The 27,571-nt window shown below is 41.4% G+C and overlaps 2 protein-coding genes and 1 long non-coding RNA gene across 4 annotated transcripts in view; 1 reads left to right on the top strand and 2 right to left on the bottom strand.

Moving 5' to 3' along the window:
• Window positions 1-1,421: 1,421 nt before the first annotated feature.
• slc6a15 (solute carrier family 6 member 15) lies at window positions 1,422-20,844 on the top strand. The gene is made up of 12 exons (XM_044035329.1): window positions 1,422-1,559; window positions 3,663-4,070; window positions 7,126-7,283; window positions 8,034-8,160; window positions 8,247-8,428; window positions 12,406-12,516; window positions 14,466-14,707; window positions 14,805-14,997; window positions 15,751-15,943; window positions 16,393-16,552; window positions 17,398-17,560; window positions 18,274-20,844. Exons 2-12 carry the CDS (start codon window positions 3,770-3,772, stop codon window positions 18,649-18,651), a joined length of 2,208 nt encoding a protein of 735 aa, XP_043891264.1. The 5' UTR covers window positions 1,422-1,559; window positions 3,663-3,769; the 3' UTR covers window positions 18,652-20,844.
• LOC122775458 lies at window positions 3,983-21,531 on the bottom strand. The gene is made up of 3 exons (XR_006361108.1): window positions 21,486-21,531; window positions 4,177-4,274; window positions 3,983-4,048 (listed from the first exon to the last, which is right to left on the bottom strand). It is a non-coding gene; the product is annotated as an uncharacterized LOC122775458 (long non-coding RNA).
• A 76-nt stretch (window positions 21,532-21,607) lies between these two features.
• lrrk2 (leucine-rich repeat kinase 2) overlaps window positions 21,608-27,571 on the bottom strand; it is a 31,139-nt gene continuing 25,175 nt past the window's right edge. For both annotated transcript variants that reach the window (XM_044035327.1, XM_044035328.1), the window contains 8 exons: window positions 27,226-27,419; window positions 26,845-26,917; window positions 26,561-26,751; window positions 25,834-25,986; window positions 24,806-25,032; window positions 23,674-23,742; window positions 23,423-23,555; window positions 21,608-22,406 (listed from right to left, as the gene is read on the bottom strand). In XM_044035327.1, coding sequence (XP_043891262.1) covers window positions 23,431-23,555; window positions 23,674-23,742; window positions 24,806-25,032; window positions 25,834-25,986; window positions 26,561-26,751; window positions 26,845-26,917; window positions 27,226-27,419 — 1,032 coding nt within the window. In that variant the 3' untranslated portion in view covers window positions 21,608-22,406; window positions 23,423-23,430. The remainder of the gene's footprint in view (window positions 22,407-23,422; window positions 23,556-23,673; window positions 23,743-24,805; window positions 25,033-25,833; window positions 25,987-26,560; window positions 26,752-26,844; window positions 26,918-27,225; window positions 27,420-27,571) is intronic.

Here is a 27,571-nt window from a genome sequence, read left to right as displayed (position 1 = left end):
ATTTCCACGCAAACCCCCCATGCATGTCAGGTGTTTGCGACAACAATGATCTCGGGAAGAATGATCTTCTAGGATGAAGAAGAGTTACTGTAAAGTTTGTTCTTACAAGAGCAAGTGCCTCTTGTGTCTAAAAATACAGAACATTAAGTAATGAGGGAAGAGGGAGGAAGGTGGGTAGGGAGGAGAGAGGTAGAGATGGTCGCTTAGTGGCCTTAACATACCAGAAAGGATGTAGTTCTTTGTCTGTGGCTACCAGTCTAAGATATAAAATACATGCTCTGACAAGGTTTCACCAGTCACGCTGCTGGAACATGGTGCTTTGAGATTGCTGCCCTAAACGCGAGCGTAACGAACGGTTACTAACTTCATGTGACATTAGAACGTTCATATGGAAGCATAAGAGGCTGCTGGAACTTTAAAATACAAACAAATCTTTGTTACATTCAAAGCAATATACAAAATGAATGCAGAATGTCTCTCTGTGTTTCTCAGTAAAGCCTTTTGTGTGCGTGTGGAAATTTATTAGACCACCTGTCATAAAAAGGTAAAACATAAATGTTTTAGAAATCTTTCAATATATTGTTTTAAACTAAAAATGCTATTATTTATTTGGCAAACTGTATTCCCCACCCAAATTTAAAGTTGGAAATTAATCAAGCATAACATTCAACCAAATTTTTCTGTTCAGGAATGCAAGTAAATACCTATAATTTGACATCTTAATTAAAAATAAAAAAAAACCACATAGTCTGTACACTGAACTACTTCATTGGTCATGTTCTGTATCGGGCTGTGGAGGGATGATGGTATGCGATGAGACGTTATTTGCCATTTTTGAAGCTGCCACGTGAATTCAACAGAATCCTTTGTGTCTCACCTGAGCTCGTGTGTATTTATTTCTCAGACATAAAAGGTGACGCGCGGAGGTGGTGGATGAGACGCACCGTGTCGACCTTGACCAACATCTTGCTCCTTAGTTTACATTAAATCATAAAATGTATGTATATCGTCAGGAAAATAGTAATAAAACTAATTTTAAATATAAAAAATCGCCTTGATATCGATGTTGATACATATCGAGTGGTCAAATGAGCGTTTATAAACAGAGGCACATTGCATCCATGAGCCAGCCCCTTTCCTTCTGGTAGTGGAGTGTACCAAGTCGACGAGAACAAAGGGTGGTGATGGAGGAGACAGGCGTTCGTTTTCACACGCAAAATAAATAAATGTGCCACACGTAACGTGTTTCTTATCTCACAGCGGGGTGTGTGTAGACTTTTGTCGGCGGAGTAATCGAATAAATACACGACGAGAGTGCGCTCGCATGTAAGCGCGTGGTACGCGATGCCCGGCCCGCCCCCCCCACCCCCACCTCCGGGAGGGTGCATCCCTCCCAGCCTCATATGTAGCCGAAACCGCTGCCCCGGAGAGACAGACGAGGAAACAACGCCACACACTGACACTACTACGCAACGTTACATTGAAACCTGTGATAATGTCTCCGTGCATGTGTGCCCACAATTTCATTCCTTGAGGCTCAACATTTCTAACCCACACGGGTGAGTACACGCCACGAGGATGCTGTGTGTGTGTGTGTGTGTGTGTGTGTGTGTGGTACCAGTGCGCTGGATGTGATGCGACTGGTCGGTGAATGATGAGAAAACACCACACACGGACGTCATTTCGTTAAAAACAAGACGAAATGGAGGAGGTTCATGGATTAATAATTGCCTCAAATAGGTCCCGTTTACAGTAACGGGGCCACATGGCACATGTATGTGTGTGTGTATGTGCGCGTGAGGCTGACCGATGTGCCACAGTGCGCAGGATGGATGATGAAACACCTCCCGTGGATGGACGTGGAGGCTGGGGCTAAACGGAGCACAGTGGCCATTAAATAATGCCTTTTAATCACTGAACACATGGTACATGTGTGTTTTTTTTTCCGCATTTTTACAAACCGGCCCTCTTTGTGAATCATCATCATCATGTCTGAGTCATGTGCACCACGCCGCGAAAAAGCCGCTGTAGTCTTTGTGCGCACAGACCTCATTTCCATACGACTGCCAACACCAGTGTGTCCATACAGTGATTCTCGTGCAACAGTGAAGGTTACACACACACACACACACATGCTCTGTGTTGTGTTGCGTTCACTGGATTGTGAAACAGCGGCTTTTTTTTTTTTTTTAAACAAACTGGGGCTACAAAGGAAACCTATTTTAATCCGGACAGTTGGGTTGTGGTGAAAGACTCGATGATGGATGGGTGAGGTGTATCTGCGACATGGCCGCACCCTTAGTGTTTTAAATCTTTTTTTTTTTTATGAATTAATGTGCCGGACGACCTCAGGGGGTGTCGAAATTGGAACGACAAAGATGTTGCGCATCAAAGCCGCCTCTGTCCAGCTAATGTGGAATAGTCAAACACGTAGTTAGGAGTAATTGTAGAAATAAAAAAATAAAAATAAAGAAGAAGCCGCTTCTTCCTCTTTCCCGTTAGTTTGGCGCACATTTTGCGCACCGTTAAACCTCACAGGCGGCCTTTTCATACAGTATTAAGACTTCAAGTGTTTGGGTTCGTATGCAAATGAGCTCCTCCCTTCAATTATTCAGCAGGCTGTGAGCAGATACCGTGAACGCACCTCAGTCACTCAATGTCCACAACCAGGCTAATGTTTCCAGCTCTATGTTTTCTCTCTGCCTTTATCCCACTGAACACTGACCTTAAAAATCATCACCCATTCATTGATTCATTTCTCCCCAACAACCATGTGATGTCCATGTGTCCATAACTGCAAGCTAGGGGAAGATTTAGGATTTTATTTATGCAAAATAGAAAATGTGACCACCACATTTTAATTATTAACCCTTAGAGCACAGAGCATTTAGGCTGCTTTTTCCCCATTCCTGTATAGAGGCTATACAGATGTGTCTTGTATGCTTTTTTTCACCACAATCTAAAGGGAAGCTGACTAAATAATATTGTTTTTATACATAAACACACCTGAGCAAAAAAAAAAAATGTTCAAGCTTCTCTTGGCTCATTTTTATGAACAGAAACAAAATAAAAAATGGTCCATTTTATGACTTCTGTGCAATTACATCTGCTCCTAAGAAGACGGGAGGTTTGAAGGTTGTGAGAACACTAAGGGGTTAAGAAAGTGAGAGTTTGCGTTCTCTTGAAGTGACGTGGTCCTAACACAGAGTTACAGAGATCCAGCCTGACACATGGAGGCACACTTGATCAAATCTAAAGATACAAGAATATAGTTTCCGCTTTAGCTCATGATTACACAGCCTCCTCTGTCTGTGAACCACTTCCTCTTCCACACCAAAGTTCATTGAAAAAAAAGTTCTTATTTTCTTTGGTGCAAGAAGACTTTACAAAGCAAAACAAACTTCTTTAGTCAAGCCTTTTGTTAAGAGGCTAAAATCTGCTTTTTTCTTGTGAATTGCTGGTGTTTTTAAGGGAATGGAGTGCAGGTGTTAGTGGCAAAAACCTATTTATTTAATTTAATTTTACAATACTGTATATCCACCAGTAGAGTATTGTGTATTTGATACTTTGAAGGTGCCTTATGAAAATCATATATAAAAGAACCAAAACTAACTTTTACATATTTGCATAACTAACAGAGTGTTTGCTTTTCTGTGCCACAGACATTTGGTTAAAAAGGAGACGTATTACAGACGACGGTACTAGCCTTGCCTTTCCAGCCTGCCAACTGAGAAGACTTTCCACCCCTTGCCCTTGATTGCTTTATCAAATGCCCAAAAACAGCAAGGCCGTCAAGAGAGAGCTTGACGACGATGTCACAGAGTCTGCCAGAGACCTGCTTTCCAACGAGGACGCCTGCGATGATTCCTTCAAGAAGAGCTCGCTGATCGTCAACAACCTCAATGGGGAAGGGAAAGACTGCGACGTGGAGGAAGGTGGTTCAGATGGAGAGGAGGAGGAGCGGCCAGCCTGGAACAGTAAACTCCAGTACATCCTGGCCCAGGTTGGCTTCTCTGTAGGCCTGGGAAACGTCTGGAGGTTCCCCTACCTGTGCCAGAAGAACGGAGGGGGTGAGTTACTGTCAGCAGGCCTCACTCAGTACCTATACACAGCAGGAGAGGGCAGTATGATAATCATAGGTACTTCTTCCAGTGTTGAAGGGTAATATTCACCAACCTGAAAGAAAAGGGTGCCAGATAGCTTAGTTGGTAGAGCCAGGCCCATTGCAGTGTCCAGGGTTCAATTCCCACTTCTCTGTCCTTATCCATTAAAGGCTAAGAAGCCCAGAAAATATAGACAAGGGCCAAAAAAGCCCATGGGTTGCATAGCTTTGATTATTGATAAAATAATTGAAACCTGGCAAAATGATAAATTAATGAAAATGAAATTAGTGAAACTGTTGTTTTCAGACCACAAAAAAGTTTTTTTTTTTTTTTTTAAATCACAATTTCATTTATTTATTTCATTCATTGTTCCATTTGACAAAGGAATCATTTGAAACTGAAACATTTTGGTTTGTGGGCAAAACAAGACACCTGAAAATCATCAATAGTTCAAGCTTTGGGAAAGACAAATGAACAGTTTTTGACATTTTAAGGACCAGACAAATAATTGTTGGTTACAGCTGTAAAGCTTGATCAAATAAAACCTTCTCAGATAGGTTAATGGTCATCCGGAATAAAAAACTGTAAAGACCCACGGCTGCAGGACAGCACATGAAAGTCAGTGTCTGTAAAGGCACAAAGAAATGTCTCAGTTAGTTTTAAACTAAAACTAAAACTAAACTAAGAAATGTCTCAGCGAGTTCTGTGGCTACGATTAGGTTGACAGTAAACCAGGGTTAAAGAGTGTTTTTGAGTGTGACAGGTAGTGATTCCGGTAAGGTTAATGGAAGTCCCCACAAGAAATGAATCCTGCACTACAAGCAGCTCATAAATTCTTATTTGTTTATCATTATTATTATTATTATTATTATTATTATTATTAATAATTAATAAACAAGTAATAATAATAATTAATTAATAAATAATACTTAATAAATAGTTATTTATAATAATGATAAAATTATCATTATTATTATTATTATTATTATTATTATTATTATTAATAATAATAATAATAATAATAATGATAATTTGTGTAAGATTTATTGTTACTATCATTTATTGTGTGTGTAAGGGGCTGTTACTGGGGGCCACTGAGTGTCTGGTTTGGTCAGTTGGGGGCCGCTCAAGTGAAAAAAAGTCCAACCTTTCGAGAAAAAGACATCAAAAATATATATTTATAATGGAAATTTGATCAAAATCACATACTGCAATTTTCAAATGGCAGGAGACGCAATATTTGTTTGTGCCAAAATGTGTGTCCCAATCTCATTTTAGACAAATTATTGTCTTGACAAGAGCTGAAACGATTAATCGATTAATTAATCGATTACTAAATTAACCGACAACTATTTTGATAGTCGATGAATCGGTTTGAAGATTTGAAGCTGTTTTTGATGGGAAATAAATGTGTTAAACATAATAAATATTTATTTATTATGCATCTATAGAATATTGTAGAGAACATGTACATTTTTGGTGGCGATATTTAAAAGGGCTGCACTGTCTGACGGCCCTGGAGCAGGGAAATAGCAGAACACTAAGTTATGAGCTCTCATATTATGAAATTAGACTATGGCTATTTGTCTGGATTATTAATGGGACAAAGGAGCAACACCACTTTTTGTACATCCAAATAAGAACGGAGGCAAATGTTCAGAAAAGTGTGTGAATATTGAAAGGAACCTGTCAAAGGTTTTACAAGACAATGGAATTCGATTCTGACTGAGGTAAAAGCTCTTAAAACCTGTGTCGCAAGTGAACCAGGATTAGATGTTTTCATATTAGGAACCAGGTATTATGTCGTAAACACACTTAAGAAAACACACAGATTAACTTCCTGTCTGTGACCACTCCCAGCCCAGCTTAACCTGGGAGGGACAGCAGGATTCAGGAAAGAATCTGAATGAACAATAAACTCAGTTGAAACACGGTTTAAACTTATCTTTCAAAAACAATACACCCATGGTGGAAGTTTTGATGTTGTCATCAGTGACTCACGGCTCACACTACAGTACGCTGACTCACATACAGTGAACAGAGACGCTGGCTGGTTTAGTTTCGCGTCGCAAAAGGTTTTTCCAGCAGTGGCCACACAGATTTTGTGTGGCTTGTTGTCTCGGCCTATGATGTCATTTCTTATATTTTATTTATCTTATTTATCTCTGTTGTACAGCACTTTGTTTCAGCTGTTGTTTTTTTTAAAGTGCTTTATAAATAAAGATGGATTGGATTGGCTGAGAAACCTGAAAACCTTAACTCACGCAGTGCACACGGTGGAAAAACCTGCTTCACTGCTTCAAAGACGATTCCCATTCCTTCCCACATGCAAAAGTAATATTAAAATGTCATTATTCTAATAAGTAAAAAAAAAACAAAACAGACATCTTTGAAACAGACATCATGTGCTCAGCAGTCGTACTGCACATGAGTACTCTAGCCATTTGTAGTAGTAGTGTTAAGCAGTTTTTGTGAGTGGTGATTGGATAGTACTAAAATGTATGTGTGTATATATATATATATACATACACATATATATATATATATATATATATATATATATATATATATATATATATATATATAGAGAGAGAGAGAGAGAGAGATATCTATCTATCTATCTATCTATATATATATATATACATACATATGTATATATATATATATATGTGTATATATACATATACACATGTATATATACACATACATATATATATATATACATATATATACATATACATATATATATATATATATATAGAGAGAGAGAGAGAGTGTGTGGTTTGATTATATCTGTGCTTTAACTTATTTTTACAATGCAATATTGCTTTTTGCTACGCATACTGAACTATGGGGAAACTGTACCGTTACAGTCATTGAGGTAATTTCAGACTTGGATGCAAATCATTGTGGCCATGTGCTGCTGGTAGACAGCTTCCAGGAAGTGAACAGGATGATGATGACATCCTTTCACCTCTCTGTGTCTAACGTGCTGCTGTCTCTGTATGGTTTGCAATGGCAGGGGCGTACCTGGTGCCCTATCTCATCCTGCTGATATTGATTGGCATTCCACTGTTCTTCCTGGAGCTCGCTGTGGGACAACGGATCCGCAGGGGCAGCATTGGGGTGTGGAACTACATCAGCCCTCGGCTGGGGGGCATCGGTTTCGCCAGCTGCGTGGTGAGTCCGACACTGTGGTCTGCATTTGCTTTATTACATCGGGGATATATTTGGGTTTGGGATTCTATGATGCACTGACGGCGCTGTGCTAAAAACAAGGAAAAACTGATTTTAGCCACCAAACAAAAGGCTCGCTTAATGACGCACTCTTTAAATCCATAGAAATCCATATTTCTATTCAGAAACGGACCCTTTTATTTTGGTCGACTTTTAATGACGTCCTCATCTTTACCCGTCTCTGCTACAGCGAATTATACAGACGTGGAATATCTTAATATTAATAAAGTTATATTATAACATAGATTGGAAATTCTGTTTCAAATAAGGTTGGTGAAGTTTCACTTGAATGTTTATTTGGTGAAATTTTGAATTAATACTGGTCCTCCTTGTTGTGTTTGTCCGTGTGGACAAAGCAATCACTCGTTTGTTCTTGCTAGAACTGACAGACAGACTGACAGAAGTGCCATCATTTTATCGGGGACCCATTGAATTCCCCAAGTCAGCACCTGTGGGCCCGGGGACTCACTACAATGAAAACCTATCATTATTCAGCACTAATGGATCAGGACTACTCATTGCAATTTGTTGTGCTCTCTGCTGCAGAAGCTACTCCCGTAACAATGTCCATGAAAAAAAAGAGTTTAAAGCTTTTGTTAAATGGCGAAAATCTCCACCGCCAGCCATACGTACAGTTTATTTTGTTAGTTTTGTGGATCTGTTTGTGTGCTAACATGATTATTTTGCCTGTAGGTGTGCTTCTTTGTGGCTCTCTACTACAATGTCATCATCAGCTGGAGTCTCTTCTACTTATCCCAGTCCTTCCAGCAACCTCTGCCATGGCACGAGTGTCCACTTATCAAGAACAAGACCAGTCCATGTAAGACACAATTGCACATGTTGGCACTTCTTGGGCTTAGCCTTGAACCCACTATAGTGCTAACTCTTGCGGTTTTTATTCCATAGACGTGGTGCTGGAGTGTGCCAAGAGCTCGGCCACCACCTACTATTGGTACCGCAAGGCCTTGGATATCTCCGACAGCATCTCTGATAGTGGAGGACTCAACTGGAAAATGACTCTGTGCCTGCTGGCTGCCTGGTCCATGGTTTGCCTCACCATGATCAAGGGAATCCAGTCTTCTGGGAAGGTAAGGATAAACAAACGGGAATTCTGTCTGCTCTACATCGCCGGTTGCCTCAGTCAGTTCTGCAGCCTGCGTCGCTCTTGCACTGCTTCAGGTTTACACAGTAAATGTGTTGTTGACACGTTGTGCGCTATGCTGCCCACTGTGTGGCCTTGATGAGGACTCAAATGTAACTGGCTTTCTCAGAAAGAGAAAAACAAAACAAAAGAGCATTTCTCGCCAAGCCTTACAATCAGCTCACATTAAAGAGGAAGCCTACTGATTAAGCTGATTAAGTTCCTGGTTTTAAGGCACTGACGAGTGACTACAGTAATGTAACTTGGCAAATATTTCCAATGACCCAGTCTCAGATATGATCCTGTGAGCTCATGTGATCTTGTGTGGGATTTCTTAGCGTAGCATGACTCGCATCCAGAGGGATTAGCCCACTGGCTAAAGGTTGACATTTGCCAATAATCTCACCCTACTCTTCCTCTCATTTTTTTTTACAGGTGATCATTATCATTCCACATTTTCTCTTAACATATGACAGGACTTAGCCAAGGTCACAGTCAAGCCTGCACTAATTGGGAAAATGGCCATGCTTTTAAAGATTCCCAGAGTATGCTTTGATGCAGAAGTTATTTGATTTTGATATTATCCCTACTTCTCATGTTAGAAGTGGGCTTGGGGTAAAAAAATAATCCACTCTGATAACTTTTCAGGAGTTCCTGCATGAGTTTGAACCCAGTGAAACAAGTCTTGCTACGATTGTAGCCTACTATAGCTCGCTATTTTTGGTTTTACACTTTTTAAAATTGTACAGTATGATCAAGTCTCTTTTGGATCTGTGGGCAACTGCCCTTGGTTAAATGGTGTCGGTGACTACGATAAAGAAATAAATCTTCATATTTGATGAAGTCACCATGTTGTATGTTTCAACAATTGGTATGATGTGGCTCAGTCCAAATGTCCAAATGTCCATAGCTGTTGTGACGCGTCCATTTTTCTGGTTGTGTGTTACAAGATGAAAAGATCTCCATTTTGTGCCTTTCAGAGCATCTTTTCATACTTGGGCCAAACAAGTGGGTCAAACTGCTCTTTGTTCACGCCAAAATAAACTCCGATGTTGCTTTCTATTTTCTCCACACATGTATCAAACTGTGCGGTTTTATTTTCACGAGGATAAAATGGTGACATTTTGGGTTAAGGGCCCTCTGTCCTGAGAGCACAGGCAAATGCATGTGCTCTTCATTTGAAACTCTCTGCTCATAGAACGGCGATCCCAAAATGCATTTAAATACTATGTGCTTTAATAATTACCCTCATGTCCAGCATGCCTGCCAACTGCAGTTTTAGGGTTAAAATATTTGTCCTTGTAGAAAACAGGCTGCAGTATAGAACCCCCACGATTCGACTGTAAGGTTAGTTTCCTCAGCTGCTGTGTGAGCGTCGTCCTCAGTTCAAGTTTTCTTCCAACAGATGTCGACTGCATACTTGGGTTCACTGAGCGCTTCACTCGCCTCAACAATGACAGACAAAACATGCCCTCAACAGTAACGGAGCCTTAACCTCAGTTCCTGCCACAATGACGTGCTGTGCTACATGGTGTCTCCCCGCCCCAGCCTAGCCAGACGTGTCGCTGATAACCACGGTCTCTATCACCATCATGTCTGTGTTGGTCATTCCACTGCCGTGTGAAATAAAATAAACGGCTAAAGCACAAACACAAACCACCCGTACTAATGGTTAATTGTCAGTGTGTGCCGACGCTCATCCTCTATTGACCTGCTGCTGAGTTTGTTTGGCCTTTTGAGGTGGCCATAGTAAAAATAAGTCTGATCTTTCCCCCTGAAGGGGCCAACTTGAAGCGTCTTTGAAGTTTAATCGGCACTGTGTGGCATAAAAGCATAAGAATGTCCTCTCCACCCATGTTCACACAAAAGACCTTTCCAAGGAACATCCCTACTGCGATCTGCATTGCTCTCCCATTTGTGCATGTGGGCAGGCATGAAAGGGATCAGGCTGCTTTGGTTGCCATGGTTACACGCGCTCTTTTGGCTTTGTCCGATTGTTGAGCATGTGTCAAAAAGAGGGAGGGAGGGATCGCTGCCTTGTGGTGTTGGGTGGGGGGCTTGGCAGAGATTTGGTAAAGTATGGTTTCTTTAAACGCATCCAAAAATCTGTAATATTTTAAAATTAAATTGGTTGATGAATGATGCATAGTTTCATAATAAACGATTTTTAAACGACATTTTTACATAGAGAATTGCAGCCAGTTTGGTTCGACTGGGATGTATTACAAGTAAAAAAGACTAAGTGACGGAATGTATTCAAATTTATTTATTTAATTTTTTTTTAAGTAAATCGTGATTACATCTCATCAAAAATTATTTCATTAGCTTTTCACAAATAAAAGACTGTTTTTTTTGTGTCTGTGCCACCTCCTCCGCTGGTGGAAAGTCCCCAGTATGATTTTCTCCAGTGCTAGAATATATTCAGGTTTCAAACACTGTCCTTAGCCACAGAACAAAGCCGTGGGGCGCGCTGCACCTCTCACACAGAGGATCACAAACGCAGCAGAGTTGCTGGTTTCTGGGAGGGGGAAACTTCACACCATCACAAAGCGCACTTCATTTTTTCAACTACTACAGTACGAGTTCTGCTTTAATTCACCCTCGCCTTCAAGAGGTGACATTATGCGGCGCCCCTACGGACCACCATGTAGGCGACACACACAGGGTTTCAGAATCGCTCGAACTGTGCACATGACTCAAACCCATGCCACCTCTCCTCACCTGCACCCACACCCTGTAAAGCCATGTGTCGCAATGTGCCGGCTGAGTCACGCCTTCATTATGGCTTTCAGTCTTTAACCACCCTCTTGTCTATAGATGAGGGGGCCCCCCCCCCGGGTTCAAAATGTTCAGTGTTCAACTAGAAAAGACCCAGAGGCCCAACATCTAATTAGCACAATAATGAGTTTTGGGAGAAGCCGCCTCACTAACTAGCTACACCGTCACCATTGCACATTCTTTAAAATGGATCTTTGCTGTTTTAGTTCCAAAAGAAAAAAAAATGTATATTATCAAGTGATTGTTTGTTCATCTCACAGCCCAGGACTTTAAACACGCGACTGTTTAGCAGCTGTATACAAATATTTTCATGAGCATTTAATCCGTTCAATACTTCCTCCATTAAAGGTCCAGTGCTTGATATTTAGCATAGTTTACCGTTAGAAATGGAATGCATTGGTTGGTTAAGTATATAACCGCCTGAAAATAAAAATGTGTTTGTTTTTCAATGAGCCTTTTACAGTATATGCAGGACAAAACCAAAGATATTATACAGATTACTGTCACACAGAAGCCCAACTCTTGATGTAATAAAAACTTCGACACACACACAAACAGATTCATTGCTAACTATTATATAACTTTTCATGTAGCCAGTGGTAGCAGTACAAGTACAGAGACCAGTTATTTCACCACTAATGTCTTAATCCGGGCAGAAAATCCAAATTATTGTTTTGTATGGAGTCACATGATCAGTGGATGACTGCTTTCTCAAGGATTCAAAGGAAGAGAAGGGGAAGGTTAGATATGAGTCTTTTGCCTGAAACACCAGGAATAGCAGTGTGCTTTGAGAATAGGCTTAATTAGAGCTACTTTATACCTTAAATACTGTGGTAGAGAGCATGGGAAAATCAAGAGAAGGGTAAAATGTTCACAAGCAGTCTACATGAAATGGGGATGTTTTGGTCTACCGTGCTGGTGAAATATTAAGTTGCTCGTGGTAGCTAAAACATTTTTTTTTTATTATTATTAATTTAATCAGAATACTAACATTTGCTCCAAGCACCCAAATAACATGCATAAGTATAAAAGTATAGTATAAAAGTATGTCCCATGAAAATAAAGGTGTGTAGCACATTACACAGCTAACTTAAATGTAATGTATAAATGTTTTGGTTATTAATACAATTATCCATTTGCTTGCAGGTGATGTACTTCAGCTCCCTGTTCCCGTATGTCGTGTTGATTTGCTTCTTGGTTCGGGCTCTGCTCCTGAAGGGCTCCATTGACGGAATCCGCCACATGTTCACACCCAAGGTAACTGACGTTTCATGAATGAACTTCATGTCTCTGAATTTACAAGGAGCAGCTGCTACAGTCAACCGTCAATCCCCGAGTTCCTGAACTGTTTTTAAAATAGTGAAGAACTTTATTTTGCCAGAAGGTGACATCAGTGTTTTTTTTCTGACAGAGAAATGCAAAACCATTATCTTTAAGATCTAAACTGTGATTAGCTGGCTCCTCGGAGGCAACAAGCCAATGGCACGACAGAATATCAGTTGTGTTACCATGGCGATAGGAGTCACTGAGGCGTTCTGCAAGCAGCCAGCCAAAGATGCTCAACTCACAGCGGAGTGTGTCTTGTCACTTCTCAGTGTGTCTGCTCCGTCTCGTCAGCTGACATTACACAGATTCAAGGGACACGCTGTGTCCCTGTCCTCAGTGGACATCAAAAGTCCTGCTGCATGTGTGATTCCAACTGTTTGGACAATGTTTTAACAGGAAAGGTACCAAGTGGAATCTTTCCAGATACCAGCAGGCACTGTCCACTGAGGGTCTGCAAAACAGATGCACAGAGATGAATGTTTGTATGTTCATTCTGTGTCAGTGTTTCTTCAACTTTTTTATGGGGGGGGGTCCACTTTTTAAAGACAACAATCTATTGTGACAAACAATTTTATGTACAATTTCTCTAATAGCGAATCTCATCTTTTATCTTTTATTTGCATTTATTGGAGCCGTGGAACTCCGGCTGGAGGATGAGTGTTGGCCTGGGGAACGGGGGCCGTGGAGCTCTGGGGAGTTCTCACAGGGAGCGAGTGCCATGCCCGGGCAGACAGGGCAGTGTGAGGCACAGGGAGAGCTGGGGAACTTTGGGTAGCACCGGGGAGGGAAAAGTATTGTGAAGGAACGCAAAAAAGTATTGCGAGCGAATGCAAAAGTTCAGTCTCAAAATACTTTTCACCATAATCCTACCCAGGCTTCGGACAGGCAGCAGCAACAGCAAACTGGAGATGCAAGCCTACAGTACAAGGAAGACTCTTTCTTCGTCAAATAGCAAGCAACTCCCTGCTTTGGTGGAGAAACACAGTGTGCACTTACAGTAATATCAAATATTATTATTAGTATCTGGCTCATTAATGTCTGTGTGCTGTGAGTATGTGCTCTCACCTGCGGGTGATGTGCAAGTACAGTAAATAGAGAGCCTGACTGATTAGGCTGACAGACTTGTGTTTCTGGCAAATAGTAAAAGTTTGCCTTGACTATCAGTTCTGTTTTAACATAGAACATATACATCATTAATACATTTTAGTTAAAAGCTATTGGAGGTAGGGCTGAAGGATTTTCAATAAATGTATAATTGCGATTATTTTGACAGGCATTATGATTCGCAATATCAGAGGGAAGTCATTTTTACACCATTATTATCATTTTAATTTGAAAACTGTGTGATATTTGTGCAGATGTGTGAGAAACAAAGATGTTCTTTTCAGTCTGTAGAATAAGATGAGTATAGATCCAGACAAAATGATATTTTGAAAATTGCAGTAGGCCATATTACGATTTCGATAAAATATCGATGAATTGTTCAGGCCTAATTGGAGGTCTCAAACTTGTGGCCTGCGGGCCACAAGAATTAAATGTTTGTTTTGGAATGTTATAGATGCATTTTGCATAATAAAGATGATTCTTATTGTGAACTATGTATTGTTCTGTATCAAAGCAAAATATGGTCACAACTGTTGTTAATGCTATGTCATAATGGAATATTGTGATACAAATTTGAGCTCATTTTTAATCAGTTGAATCAGTTGTGTTTTAAGGATGCGATTAAAATTGCTTCGAACATGAGTGCATTACGGCACATTCAAGTGAGACAGCACAATAACTGTTTTAAATAATGAAAACTAGACAGTAGAAAGTTAAAGAAAATTTTTTGAAAAATATCAATCGCTCAAGAACACTGTCATTAAATCGTCTTTCAGTTGGAGATCATGCTGGAACCTAAGGTGTGGCGAGAAGCAGCCACACAGGTCTTCTTCGCTCTGGGTCTCGGCTTTGGCGGCGTCATTGCGTTCTCCAGCTACAACAAGCGGGACAACAACTGCCACTTTGACGCCGTCTTGGTGTCTTTTATTAACTTCTTCACCTCAGTGCTGGCCACTTTGGTGGTATTTGCTGTGCTGGGCTTCAAAGCCAACATCATGATCGGCGATTGTGTCCAAAAGTGAGTATGATCCCAGTCTCACGATTATGTATTTACACCATAGTCTCCCATCGACACACCTCACAATAAATGATGTTTTGTGGATTATTTCTTTTAGGAATACCCTTAAGATTGTGGCTTTGTTGGCTAATGGCACCTTGGAAAACAGCCTGATCCCCCACCACATCAACCTGACTCAGGTTAATAACGTTACTGCTGAGGACTACCATCACATGATCAACATCATCAATGAGGTCGGGTACCACAACCTGGGACTGGATAACTGCAGCATTGAGGTCGAGCTTAATAAGGTATGAGCAGAAAACAAGTGCTAATTAGCATGTCGCAAGAGCATAGTTTTCAAAATAAAATCAGTATCAGTATATCAAAAGAAGTTTTCACGTTATTTTATGACATACCTGATCATGTAATACAAAGAAACTACAATTTGTCACATTATAAACGTAAAATGCTTCATGTAATAAATCATCTCACGATAATGTGGAATTAAATGTCCATATTCAATTTCACAGCTCATTAGTTAAATCCCTGAAAGCGTTAAGGTGTGAAAAGGACATTGTGTTTTTTCAGTGCATTTATGTGCACGTTAAAAGTTTTTTAGTCAGACTAAGACAATAATTAGATTTTCTTAATGTCTTATAAACACGCAAGTCCGACTAAAATTCAAAGTTCGGTTTGTTTTTCTGTGACGTAAAGGTCAACAGCAAACCAATTTAACACACACTAGCTTATGGAGAGGTACAGTGCCAGCTACGCAGGTGAAGTTAGACGTACACGGTCAATAAATCGATGTATACTCGGCAAGTTGTCCGATTGTCCGTCTTAGTCTGACTACGGCTTTAGTTCGATTAAATTGGGATTTGAGAGGTTTAGTTCATTATGTTTATTTTACTATGTTTCACAATCAAAGTTAAAGCTAAATGATAAATTATTAATCCTTAGATTTAAAAGAAAAAAACAAAACGGATAAAAGGTCTAGTAAAGAGTCTGCCTTAAAATGGAGGCACAGTTGGTGTTAAATCTATTCTTCTTTAACCCACCAGTCAGTCCAAGGCACAGGTTTGGCCTTCATTGCCTTCACAGAGGCCATGACCCACTTCCCAGCCTCGCCTTTCTGGTCCGTCATGTTCTTCCTCATGCTGGTTAACCTTGGCCTTGGCAGCATGTTCGGCACCATGGAGGGCATACTCACTCCGCTGATAGACACCTTCAAAGTCCGCAAGGAGTTTCTTACAGGTAAAGGATGACGGACAATAAAAGCTGTATGCTGCCCGCTTAAGTTGATTTAATTGATAGTGAACCTGTGCGTCACTCGTGTCGAAACAGTGGGATATATGGAGGTGGTGAGGGTTTGGAAATATTGCAACAGAGAGCTCATGTAAGATTGAACAGCCGGAAAACAAGTGGTTAAAAAAAGATGTTGGGGATGTCTAGTAATAGTTTTAAAGCTGTTAAGTAACAAAGATGGCGCCTCCTTGATTTTTGGAGCAAGGAGCTTTGACAAGAGGGCCAAACAGGAGGAAGTGAGATGTGTTGATTCCCCACTTGCAGACCCAAGCTTCAATACTTTCAACACAGTCCCTTTCTTATCCGACGTTGAATGTGAGAAGTGGCTTGTGCTGTAAAATGCAGTGTCTGTCAATTTACCCCTGAAGAAACTACATTAACCTGTCTCTCTCCTGCAGTGGGGTGCTGTGTGTTGACTTTCTCCATCGGTCTGCTGTTTGTTCAGCGCTCAGGGAACTACTTCGTAACCATGTTCGACGACTACTCGGCCACTTTGCCTCTGCTCATAGTGGTCATTCTAGAGAATGTGGCAATTGCTTGGTTTTATGGGATTGACAAGTGAGTATCATCATCATCATCTGTTGAAACTTTATCTGTAACTTTTAACTGTAATCCTAATAGCCGGTATGATTTTTGACATCTTTGGGTGGAGCTGCATACTGTAACCAAGTACTTTCTTACTGGAAAAAATCAATGAACTCAAGGAACTGAAACATTAGAGCACTTTTACTTTCAATAGGGAAGAGAAAGTGCTGTGTTCGGGAGGCATTACAGATAACGATAGTTCAGTTTCACTTATAGGAAAACGGTCTGTTCTTCATGAGTGTGACATGTACCTGAGACACACGTGTAGCACTGTGATAGCATGTGCAAAAATGAAAAGCAGGATGTCCTTTGTAAGGGTTAATACAAAATGCCGTTTTGGTGCGTTAATGAAATGAATCAGTGAAGCCATTAAGGCAATACAACACAATGGGGGGTCATGATGTTTCTAGAGAATAAGAGACCACCATGTGACCATCTGATCTAGAGCTGAAACGATTTATCGATTACTAAATTAATCGACAACTATTATGCTAATCGATTAATCTTTTTTCATGAGTAAAACAAGATTTCCGATTGTTTAAGCTTCTTAAATGTGAGTATTTTCTTCATTTATTTGCTCTGGATAACAAAGAAATCATTAAAAGTTAATGATTTTGGTTTGTGGACAAAACAAGACATTTGAGAACATCATCATTTCCAGAATTGACGAACACCGATCAACATTTTTTAAGCTTTTCTGATCATTTATGGGCCAAACGATTAATCAAGAAAAAATAATTGGCAGATGAATCAATTATGAAAACAATCGTTAGTTGCAGCTCTAATCTGATCTCCCCTCCTGCCGCTGCTGCTCGCAGATTCTTTGAAGACCTAAAGGACATGTTGGGCTTTACACCCTACCGTTTCTACTACTACATGTGGAAGTACATCACACCCATCCTGCTGCTGGTCCTGCTGTGCTCCAGCTTGATCCAGCTGACCCTGACGCCACCCAGCTACAGTGCTTGGATAGAGAAGGAGGTGAGTCAATGTCCCCCCCCCAGAACTAAGGATCGGGGATGGGTGGGGGGGTCTCTTTCCGGAAGATCTAAAAAGCAAATTAGAAGTTCAAACTAAGTTAATGGGCCCGTTGCTAAAAGTGGCGTGGGGAGTTTCACTGATGTTCAGGCATCTTTTAACCCTCGGACAATCAACAGGATGTGTAGTCTACTACATTCAAACACCTGTTTGATCACAGAGCCATTTTGAACCTTAACCAAGTGGAGCAAAGGTCAGATGTGTCTCAATATCCACAAGTTTACAAACGGCAGTTTCTATTGACATCAGTCTCACAGTGAGATTAAGTGCTGGGACATATGCTCAAAGGAATACTTCACCGATTTGCATTTAGCGTTCTATTACTAGAATAGGGGTAGTATTTTTCAAAAATTGTCAAGAAATATCTTCATTCTTTTTTGTTACGTGCCCACCAGTGACACTCGGTCCGAGCCTTGAAAGTGAAACGCTAATTCTGCACTTTTTAGACCCACTCGTAGGGGGACGGGACCACATTCCCAGAATGTAAACAGTGTCCGCCGTCTTTTATTTATTTATTTTTTTTAGTTCCGTTTCCATTTTCCACACATAACAATGACAACTCTGGTGAAAGGCGAACTGCTGCTGGTGTAATTCCAAAATGACCTCAAACTATTTACGTCTGCCTAACTCAGTGTTCCCTTGTGTCCGTCCTCCAGGCCCAAGAGCAGAAGGTGAACTTCCCTCTGTGGGGCATCGTTGTCTGCATCTCCCTGGTGGTGATGGCCATCATGCCTGTGCCGGTCGTCTTCTGCCTGCGCTACTTCAACGTCATTGACGAGAACACCAGCGGCTTCTCCACGGTTTCCTACAAGAAGGGCCATATCATCAAGGAGAGCGCCCGTCCGGGTGAGGATGACGATGCTAGCCTGATCCACGGCAAGTCCCCCAGTGAGGCACCTTCACCAATGCCTGGCAACAGTATCTACCGCAAGCAGATCGGCGGTGGACCCGATGCAGACACCGCACCCAACGGCCGTTATGGTATTGGTTACTTGATGACCGACATGCCGGATACACCCGAGTCAGACTTGTAAACTGACTGTAACAGTTCGTTCTCTCTGGCTATACCGGCTGGCCCCTCCCTGTTCCACCCCTCTGCGTGCGTTTAGTTGGCTGTATCATCAATGGATATTTCACCTGTATTGTAGATATCGTAGCTGCTCTCCCTTTGTTGTCTCTGAACCTTGTAGGATTGTCTACTTTAAAACAGATAGTTCAGGTTTTTTCAAGTGGAGTTGTGTGAGGAACTGACACAGGCTACCATACCCTTAGTATGGTTCATTTGGATCGGTGCAAATGTGGTCCAAGACCTCTGATGTGGACCAAGCAATTGAACTCTGGTCTGCTTGAAAGAGGTTGTCTCGTAGTATTAATGGCTACAGCCTCAGTGTTCTCATCCAAAACCCTAACCCGTTAGGAAGAGGGGAGAACCATCCTATTGCCCGCTGATTCTTACCCGTGGGCAGTAGGATGAGGATGAGGGTAACATCTGCGGCTCAGGACCCTCCTGTCTACAGGGCAGGAAACAGCAGCAGGCACTCCAGGCTTAGAATGCTAGCTAGAACTAAATGCATAAGTTTACCTAAGAAGGGAGAAGAATTGGCACCTCACAGACCTGGACGATAGACGCCGTTTAACGGCATATATCCTCTGCCTCTGTTCTGACTTTATAGTGGTTCTCTCCACTCCTCACTGGGGAATATGGATGAGAACACTTAGGCTATAGCCGCTCCACCACACGCCTTCAGGTGGTGCTGCGCATCACCAGAGCAGCACGGCACAACCTAGAGTCTACATACAGTATCTGACCTGAGCAGTATTTTTGATCACCTGACAATTTATGGTGCGTTGTTAGATTTCCCCATGTGAACGTGAACCCAACCAGCTGAAAAATAAACAAAGTATCAAATTTAGGACTGAAACTCACGAGTATTTACATAGTCGATCATAATCTCGATTAATCGAGTAATTGTTTGGTCCAGAAAATGCAGATTGTCGTTTCTCAAACCTGGTGAACACGATGACGTTTGCAAATGTCTTGTTTTGCCCACAAACCAAAATGATTAAGTTTTAATGATGTCTTCATTATATGGAGCAAAGAAAGCAGATAATATTCACTAGAAACTTGTTTCGATAATGGAAAAAACACTCAAATCGAACACAAAATCAAAAGAGTACGAACAGACGATTCATTTAGTAATGAAGTGATTAATAATAGATTAATCGAGTAACTGTTTCAGGTGTAATCAAATTTCAGGTGCAGACCAACAAAACGAATGGTCTCCAAACATAGCTGCCAGGGGTAACACAAGGAGAATGGATGTTAGCCATTTAACAAAACGTCTATAAAAAAATCTACACCTGCTCAAGTCTACAATATCTTGATGTTCACTGATGCCCAATGGTGAGACAAAGGGGCAAGTGTAATATAACGTAGACCTGAGCAGGCGGAGGTTACACGAGGTGAACCTTCAGCTAAGGGACTGAAATGTGTTTTTCGTTGTGTCCCTGTGAGCAAGCCTCCGTGTCCCAAGCAGGTTCTTGTGCGAGTACCTCATATAACGACACTTACAAAGCCTGAACTACCCCTTTCAAAAAGGTTTGGGATTAAACATTGTCCCTGTGTGTTGGCTGTGTCCCAAACTCATCTCCGTCTCCTGCTCCCCTCAGATTTCCCCACCCCACCCCCCACACACACACACACACACACTCACTCTTTGAAGCATTGGCAGGAGGGAAACGTTGGGTGTCAGACGTTCCACCGTTTGTACTTTAATAAGGATCTGCAAAGGAGCAGGTCAGAGGGTCAGGTCATTTTGGGACCGTGTCTATGGGCAGTGTGTAAGTCCTGGAGTAAAGCCACAGCTGGAAACCACTCCCATGATTGTTTGAGTGTGCCTACGTCATTTATATTTGTTTATAGAATACATGATGGACTCTGTATATTTAAGGTATTCTGTAAATATAATATAAATATTATAAATATATTTATCTTGATAGTTTGGATAACGGAGCACCGTGTTTTTAAAAAGGTTCAGATGTACATCAAACTCTCCTTAACTCTCCTTTCTGTTTGTTTTTTTTTACTAATGTGCTGTTGATGTTTGTGAGGACTAAGTCCTCCTCTGTGTAAATAATTTTTTTCCATGAAATGGCTTCAAATGCAATGTCTTTTTCCCACCCCTGTCAAAATTAAAGATCAAATATGGTCTATGCCGTGAAACAAATGGCTGCTTCCTTCCTTGTTTGTTTGTTTTTGTTCTGCTTTGGGCTGTCACAGTCATGAATTTAGTCCCCACTGTTTAAACTGTCAAATGTAAATCCCACGGTCTTCTTGCGAGACAAAAACATTGTGTTCCTTAATATCACAACGACATATGCCATGTCACTTGTGTCGCAGTCGTAAGTTAAATCAAACTGTACAAAAACAGTTTCAAACTGTTTGATGAGGAAAATCCCTAAACAATGAGTTTGCATTGTCACTGCTAAACAAGATGGTGAAAACACCACGGATTAAGTATATTCAAGGTATTCTGTAACTATAATATGTGATATTTCAATGAAAAAAAAAAACCCAACTTGTCATTTGTGACTGACAGACTTCAGCATAAAACACAATATTCATTATAAGATACAAATTCATCTAAACTCGCTCAGGCTCGGCACTTAACTCGAGGTGAACCACCTTAGCAAACAAGCAAACAAAGCACGATAGACGATCTCTGGTAGCGTTTTGCTTCAGTTCTCGTTTTCAAAAACGGTGAAATCATCCCACATTTGCCTCTGCGAAGATCTCTGCTCTCGAGTCTATGATATTTCAGTTCTTATTCCGTGTGTTTTGAGCATTTTCACAAACAAACGTACTCACCTGCCGCGAGTCTCATGAAGTGGAGCGTCGTTAACTTTGATTGACAGCAATTTAAACTTGGAAATGGTGGGCGCTACAACCCCATTGGCTGAAGACGGTGCACATGACTGGGAGGCGGGACATAGAGCCGGAAGTGAAGTTTATTTCGAGTCATAGAAAAAAATACACACAATTTCACGTATACGTATAGTATGAAAATGTGGAGAAAATAAACATAGTAAATGAACGTATATAATAATGATAAATAAACATAATTACTGTGGAAAGAATGGAGACTTTTTTTTTAAAATAAAATGTGGAAAATTGACTTCAAGTACATTTGCGTACAAAAACAACCATTGCACTTTGAAAATGCAACACACACACACACACACAGCAATGACAGTGCATAAAAATGGGTGACTTTGGTGACGACAGTGACTATAGTCAAAATGTAATTTAATAAAAATGTGCACAAAGCAGGCAGCATGGTGAGACGTCAGTTAACTGATGTGGAGTGACTGCACTCACTGGTAAACACACACACACACAGACATAAGAATAAATATACACGTTTTAAATTGAGCTTTTTTTGTTCTTTGGCTTTCTTTCCTGTTTGTTTTGTTCTTTTCTTCTGTCATGCTGTTTTTATTGAGAGCAGGAGGTCGTCCTGAACATCTGCAGCTCTCCACACTTGAGAAAAACACAAATCTGATCATCTGTGTCCCTTTTTTAGAAAAAGATCCATCTCTTAAAATGACTGATTGTCTTCATCTGATCAAAACATGGCACAATAATTCACAGGTGAGCATCATCATTTAAAAACAAGAACAAAGATATTCCACGTTTGTATTGATCCAACATGCTCCACTTTCAGAAGATGAGGTATAATCGCTAACACAGCCATCGTCCACTCGGTCGATCCCTTTTCCGCACGTAAATCTGGGGAAAAGACCAAGTGATTATGTTATTAATGGCGTCACTCGTGCCATTTTGTATCAAAACATGAAATTACCTTAATAACCAATCATGCCACCTTTTATCTGTTACTTTCTGAGAAGTATTAAAGGGAAAGTTTAGGTTTTTGAGACACAGAGGCTGATTGCATGACTTGTTGCTTTTTTCATTACCCCAGAATGAGTTCATATCAGGAGCAGGGTCAGGTCTACAGAGCTTGGGGGAGGCACTGGTAGTGGTTAGCACTGTTGCCTCACAGCAAGAACAGGTGCTGGGTTTGATTCCCGGTCTGGGACCTTTTTGTGTGGCGTTTGCATGTTCTTCCTGTGTCTGCGTGGGTTTCCTCCAGGCTCTAAAGTTTCCTCCCGGTTTCAAAACATGCATGAATGCTATGCAATTTTGGTTGTATAATGACACCAAAGATCATTTCCTTTTCATTGGTGGTCTAAAGGGAAGATGCTACACAGATTCTCCAACACACTTGAAAGAGAGGGATGATGCAACTTCACCCATAAATATTGCTTTTATTTGTACACTGTACCTTTAACAGAACACCAATGTCCATGTGTTAGTACCTCTTGATACAATGATTTTGGTTGAAAAATCTCTCCTTCAGTTCAGATTAGACAATATGCCAACAGACATGCAGTTAAAGAACATTTCACAAATTCAATCAAACAACTGGTTTATGTACGTGAACGCAATTCACTCCAAGGGCATAGCAAAAAAACAATGAAATGTTAAGTGTCGTTGAAACAGTATTAACTCTTATGTTGTGAGTAAATACTACGTCATGGCAGAGACTAGACTATCCGAGCAGTAACCACAGTCTTTCGGATGTGGAAAAATGTTGTCCTCTATGAAATAATTTAAATAATTTAAATAATAATAAATAATGCCAAGTATGTGTTGCCTACCTTGGCTTTAAAGGCAGTGAAAAGGTTCAGCGTTCTGACCTGAAGTGAAAAGTGAAGGCTTTGTCACATACAAAGGGAACAAACCTGTGGGCTCAGTTGTGATGGAGCTGCTCTCTCATTTTGGCCGCGGCCTGCTCTCTCCTCTCACAGTGTCTCTTCAGCTCTCTGACCTCCTTTGGCAGCGTGCTGTTCCAGACCATCAGCACCGACTCCTCGTCTGAGGGCAGAGGCCAAAACACAAAACCTTAGACCAACACGGAGAGACAGACTCGCACAGCGGGCCCGCTGGCGACCCTCGCTGAGTGTCGGCCACAACAACGGACGGTCGCACTCACCCAACGGACCCTTGTCATGCGGGTGTCTTCGGCCCAGAACCAGCACCACATTCTTCCAGTTGAGATTTTCTGTTCATGGAAAAAAAAAAAAGAAAATGTTCCCACATGTGAGAGGAGTTCATGGAGAAAATGTCCGCAAGGGACACGATGAGCATTTACAGATATAAAAAGGATCCGCGGAACAGGAAAAGGGACAAAAACACACAAACTATGAAAGGAAAACAAAAGAATAACGCAGCTGTTCAAACTGATTCAGCTTCCTTCCTTCTTATTTTCATCCACCCTCTTTCTCTCTCTCTCACCATAAGCTGCAGCATGTATTCACTCCAAGGTCAAACTCTTCAACGTTAAAAGAAAGAAAGAACTTTTTGTCTCTTCATCTTTCTCCTTGAAGTTAGTGACGGTGAAATCCTTTTGTTACCAGCCATCACGTCTGTGTGCAGTGGTTGCTCAGTGACATTTGTTTCTCAGTCTCAGGGTTCTGACACTAAATCTTAAAGGCTTGACATTGCACGGTATGGAATAGTAAACACTGACATGGCCGGACAAATAGAGAACGACATCATAACAACAAGAAACGTCCAGTTGTAGTTGGAAGATGTCATTTCCAAGGTAGGTGGAAGACGGCGCAACCACACAAACCCCAACAGGGCTAGTAGGAGAAGTAACTACAAAAGAACCAATTACTAAATGAACCCACAGCTATTTTGCTCATCAATGAATCAGTTTGAGGGTTTTTGTTCATAATTAAAAGAGGCTTTCTGACTTTGAAGCTTCTTAAATGAGAATATGTTCTGGTTTCTCTGCCTCATATAACAGAGAAATCCTTAAAACTGATTCATTCTGATTCAATCATGGTTTGATATTTCATCATTTTTTAGATTTGGGGAAACACCAATTGATATTTTTCAGCATTTTCTTTACAGTCACATTTTAAGGACCAAACAATTAAATAATCAATCAAGAAATAACTGACAGATTAATTGATTGTGATAAAAAGTGGCGGCTCTCTCTGCTTGTGAGTTTAAAGGCGAATGCTGATGGTAGCAATGGACATAAAGGTATATTCTGTGTATATAACAACGTGAATAAAGTGAAGCGCTAATCAAGCACTTAAAACACCAATACTAACCAATGAATGCAGAGGTGATGCAGCGGATGGAGTTGCAGCTGGGGCTGACGACCAGCAGCGTCTGGTGTTTGGAGAGCTCCAGCAGCAGCAGGTAGCCCCCCCTAGTGCCGATCCACAGAGTCGCAGCGCTCTGCACCAGCAGGGTCTTCACCGAGGCCCAGGAGGGAGCTGCCTCTGCCGCCTGGTCTGCCTCGCTGCCCGTTCTGCCTCTGCAGCCAGGGTCATGTCTGCGGGGGGAGAGCCGGATATTAGCACACTGGAGCTACAGCTGCTGCAGACTCATGTATAGCTGTCACATACATGGTGTATATATATATGGCTGTAACTTGAGTGGAACATGTGTGCACCTGTGTGCCAACGTGGACTCATGCATATGACGCTTTTATTGACCTTAGTCACTGTCACGCTCATTGCACTAACGCACCCGTCGTCAAATATAAAGAACATTAAAGATTTCACTTTGATATTTGTTTCGTACATAGAATAATCCACAAGGCTCCACTTCTGAAGACCTTTGTTCATCAAGGTCTGCTTCTGAGAGAGAGGGAGAGAGATCAGCCAACTCTTTCAGGACCATCAAAGAATAAAATGAGCTTCATGAAAACCTGGCAACCTGCATGGATTTTGATTCTTTCTTTCAAGAAGTGGAAAAAAAACCCTTGGTACCTGTTTTTATAACTCTGGATACATGTATGTTTAAATGTATATGTGCATATGTGTGCATGTGCAATTTAAAAAATTACATTTTCTGGTATAAAAACTGGACCTTGTCAGGACCAGTAATCCCTTACGGAGACTAACCCTGCTTAAGTGTAGGACTAAGACATGATAGCAGGTTGATCCACGTATGCTTATTTACGTGGTAGGTGCATGCGTTAGCACATTCATTTATAGGCTGGATCCTGTGCACTCCTTTATCAATGAGAGACCATTCACTCTCTTTTCCATAATAGTCCACATTTAATATCTCACACCACACTGTGTCTGTGTAACATTGTGTCATTTGAAATGGCGTTTCGCGGGTGTACCTGACTATCTGAGCACAGTTGATGCACTCCACCATCCTCTCGCTCCTTTTGTCCCAAACCTCCACTGTCGTTGTCCCGGCTTTGCTCAGGTACACGTACTTGTCCACAGCCATGCGAGACACACACGCCTCTGCACCCAGTGACTGCTGCTGCCTGGAAAGGTTCACACACACACACACACACATACACATCCTGATTGCCTGGCCTTCCAGTGATTCTACAACTTCAATTCTACTATAATTACAATTCAGGAAAAACACACTTCAGCCACTTGTGGCTTTATCAGCTTCTTCTCACCGAATGGTTGTAAGCTGCTCATGCTCCCACACCAAGTCCAATGGGAAAATCTGTGTTTTCTAGCTCACTGGGACACAGCAGTGTGATTTGCTAAGTTTGTGTCACTTATATAAACCCATATGGTGGATTTCAAGCACCAAAGACACATTTGAACTAACTGATGGCGGCAGCAGTGGATTAACAACTCCCATGTGTCGTTAAATCACACATTTTCTCTATGGACTTTGGTGAAGGTTGACGAGTGGTTGATATAAAGCCAAACTTCTTTATCCTCAAATATCATCTATTTAAGGTAACGGAGGTTTTAAGAGGTTGAAAACATCTGTTTCATTCTTGCGTTCCTGCTGGCAGCCATCTCTCCCCCTGTGACCTTTAAAGATGAAGAATCGATGGTTCCACTGAACCCTCACTAAACATGACGCGGACTCACTGGAGGAAGAAGTTGGGTCTTGTGTCGATGGTCTTGCTGACATCATAGTCGGCTGCAAACGAGAGGATCTTGGTACCGCAGGCGGCCCACACGGACCTGCTGTCAAGGGAGTGCACCGACTGCCCCAGACACATGACAGGCGTGTTGACGTTTCCAATCAAGACCGTTTTAACCGGCGGCCCGTTCTCCTGCTGCGAGGAAGGAAGAGGAAGAGAACCAATAAACTGCTTACAGGCGTACAGTAATGGGCGCTACTCCTAAAAAACACTGGATCTATTATTTACCTTGAGAACAGAGTCTTCATATACAGTGAGAACTCCATTGGCTGTTCCAACCAATAAGTAGCTCTTTCTTTGGCTGAAATTATATAAAAATTAAAGTAGAAATCTTAATGTGTGACCTTTTCATTCAACAACAACAATCCATTTACATATTTTATACAGCGTCTGCCTTAGTGATGCAAAACCCTTAAGATCTTTTCCCGCCCAGTCCCACTGCACCCCCCCACCCCCCAAATGGCAACAGGAGCAAATGTCACAGAAGGTTCATCCCAAAACTGCTGCAAGTCAAAAAAATACATATTTTGGACAAATCCAGAAACTGAACACCAAAAAATAAAGGTACGACGTCAACGAATGTCCCCACACACACTTGCAGATACGTACCTCCGACAGGGGTACACGTGAAAGTACAGCGAGGTGACCGCATCTGTGACACTCTGCAGGTAGTGCCACGTCAAAGCGTCCTCAGCGCTGATGACCACCAAGGAGCCGGACTGTGTACCCGCCACCAGCCAATCACAGGCCTCGTTTGGGATTTGCACCATTGCGAGACACAGGACAGGACTGGAGTCAATCTCCTGTGGTAGAAAGACAATTTATTTTTTATTTTTTTTCAATTTATCTTTATTAATCCCCCTTAGGGGAAAGTATTCTCTGCATTTGACCCATCCTAGAATTAGAGTAGCGCCCGGGGAGCAATGGGGGTTGGGTACCTTGCTCAGGGGTACCC

Source organism: Solea senegalensis, linkage group LG10 (assembly GCF_019176455.1).
Source record: "Solea senegalensis isolate Sse05_10M linkage group LG10, IFAPA_SoseM_1, whole genome shotgun sequence".
Lineage (NCBI taxonomy): Eukaryota > Metazoa > Chordata > Actinopteri > Pleuronectiformes > Soleidae > Solea > Solea senegalensis.
Note: the sequence above shows the minus strand (reverse complement) of the source record. Positions and strands in the feature narration are given on the sequence as shown.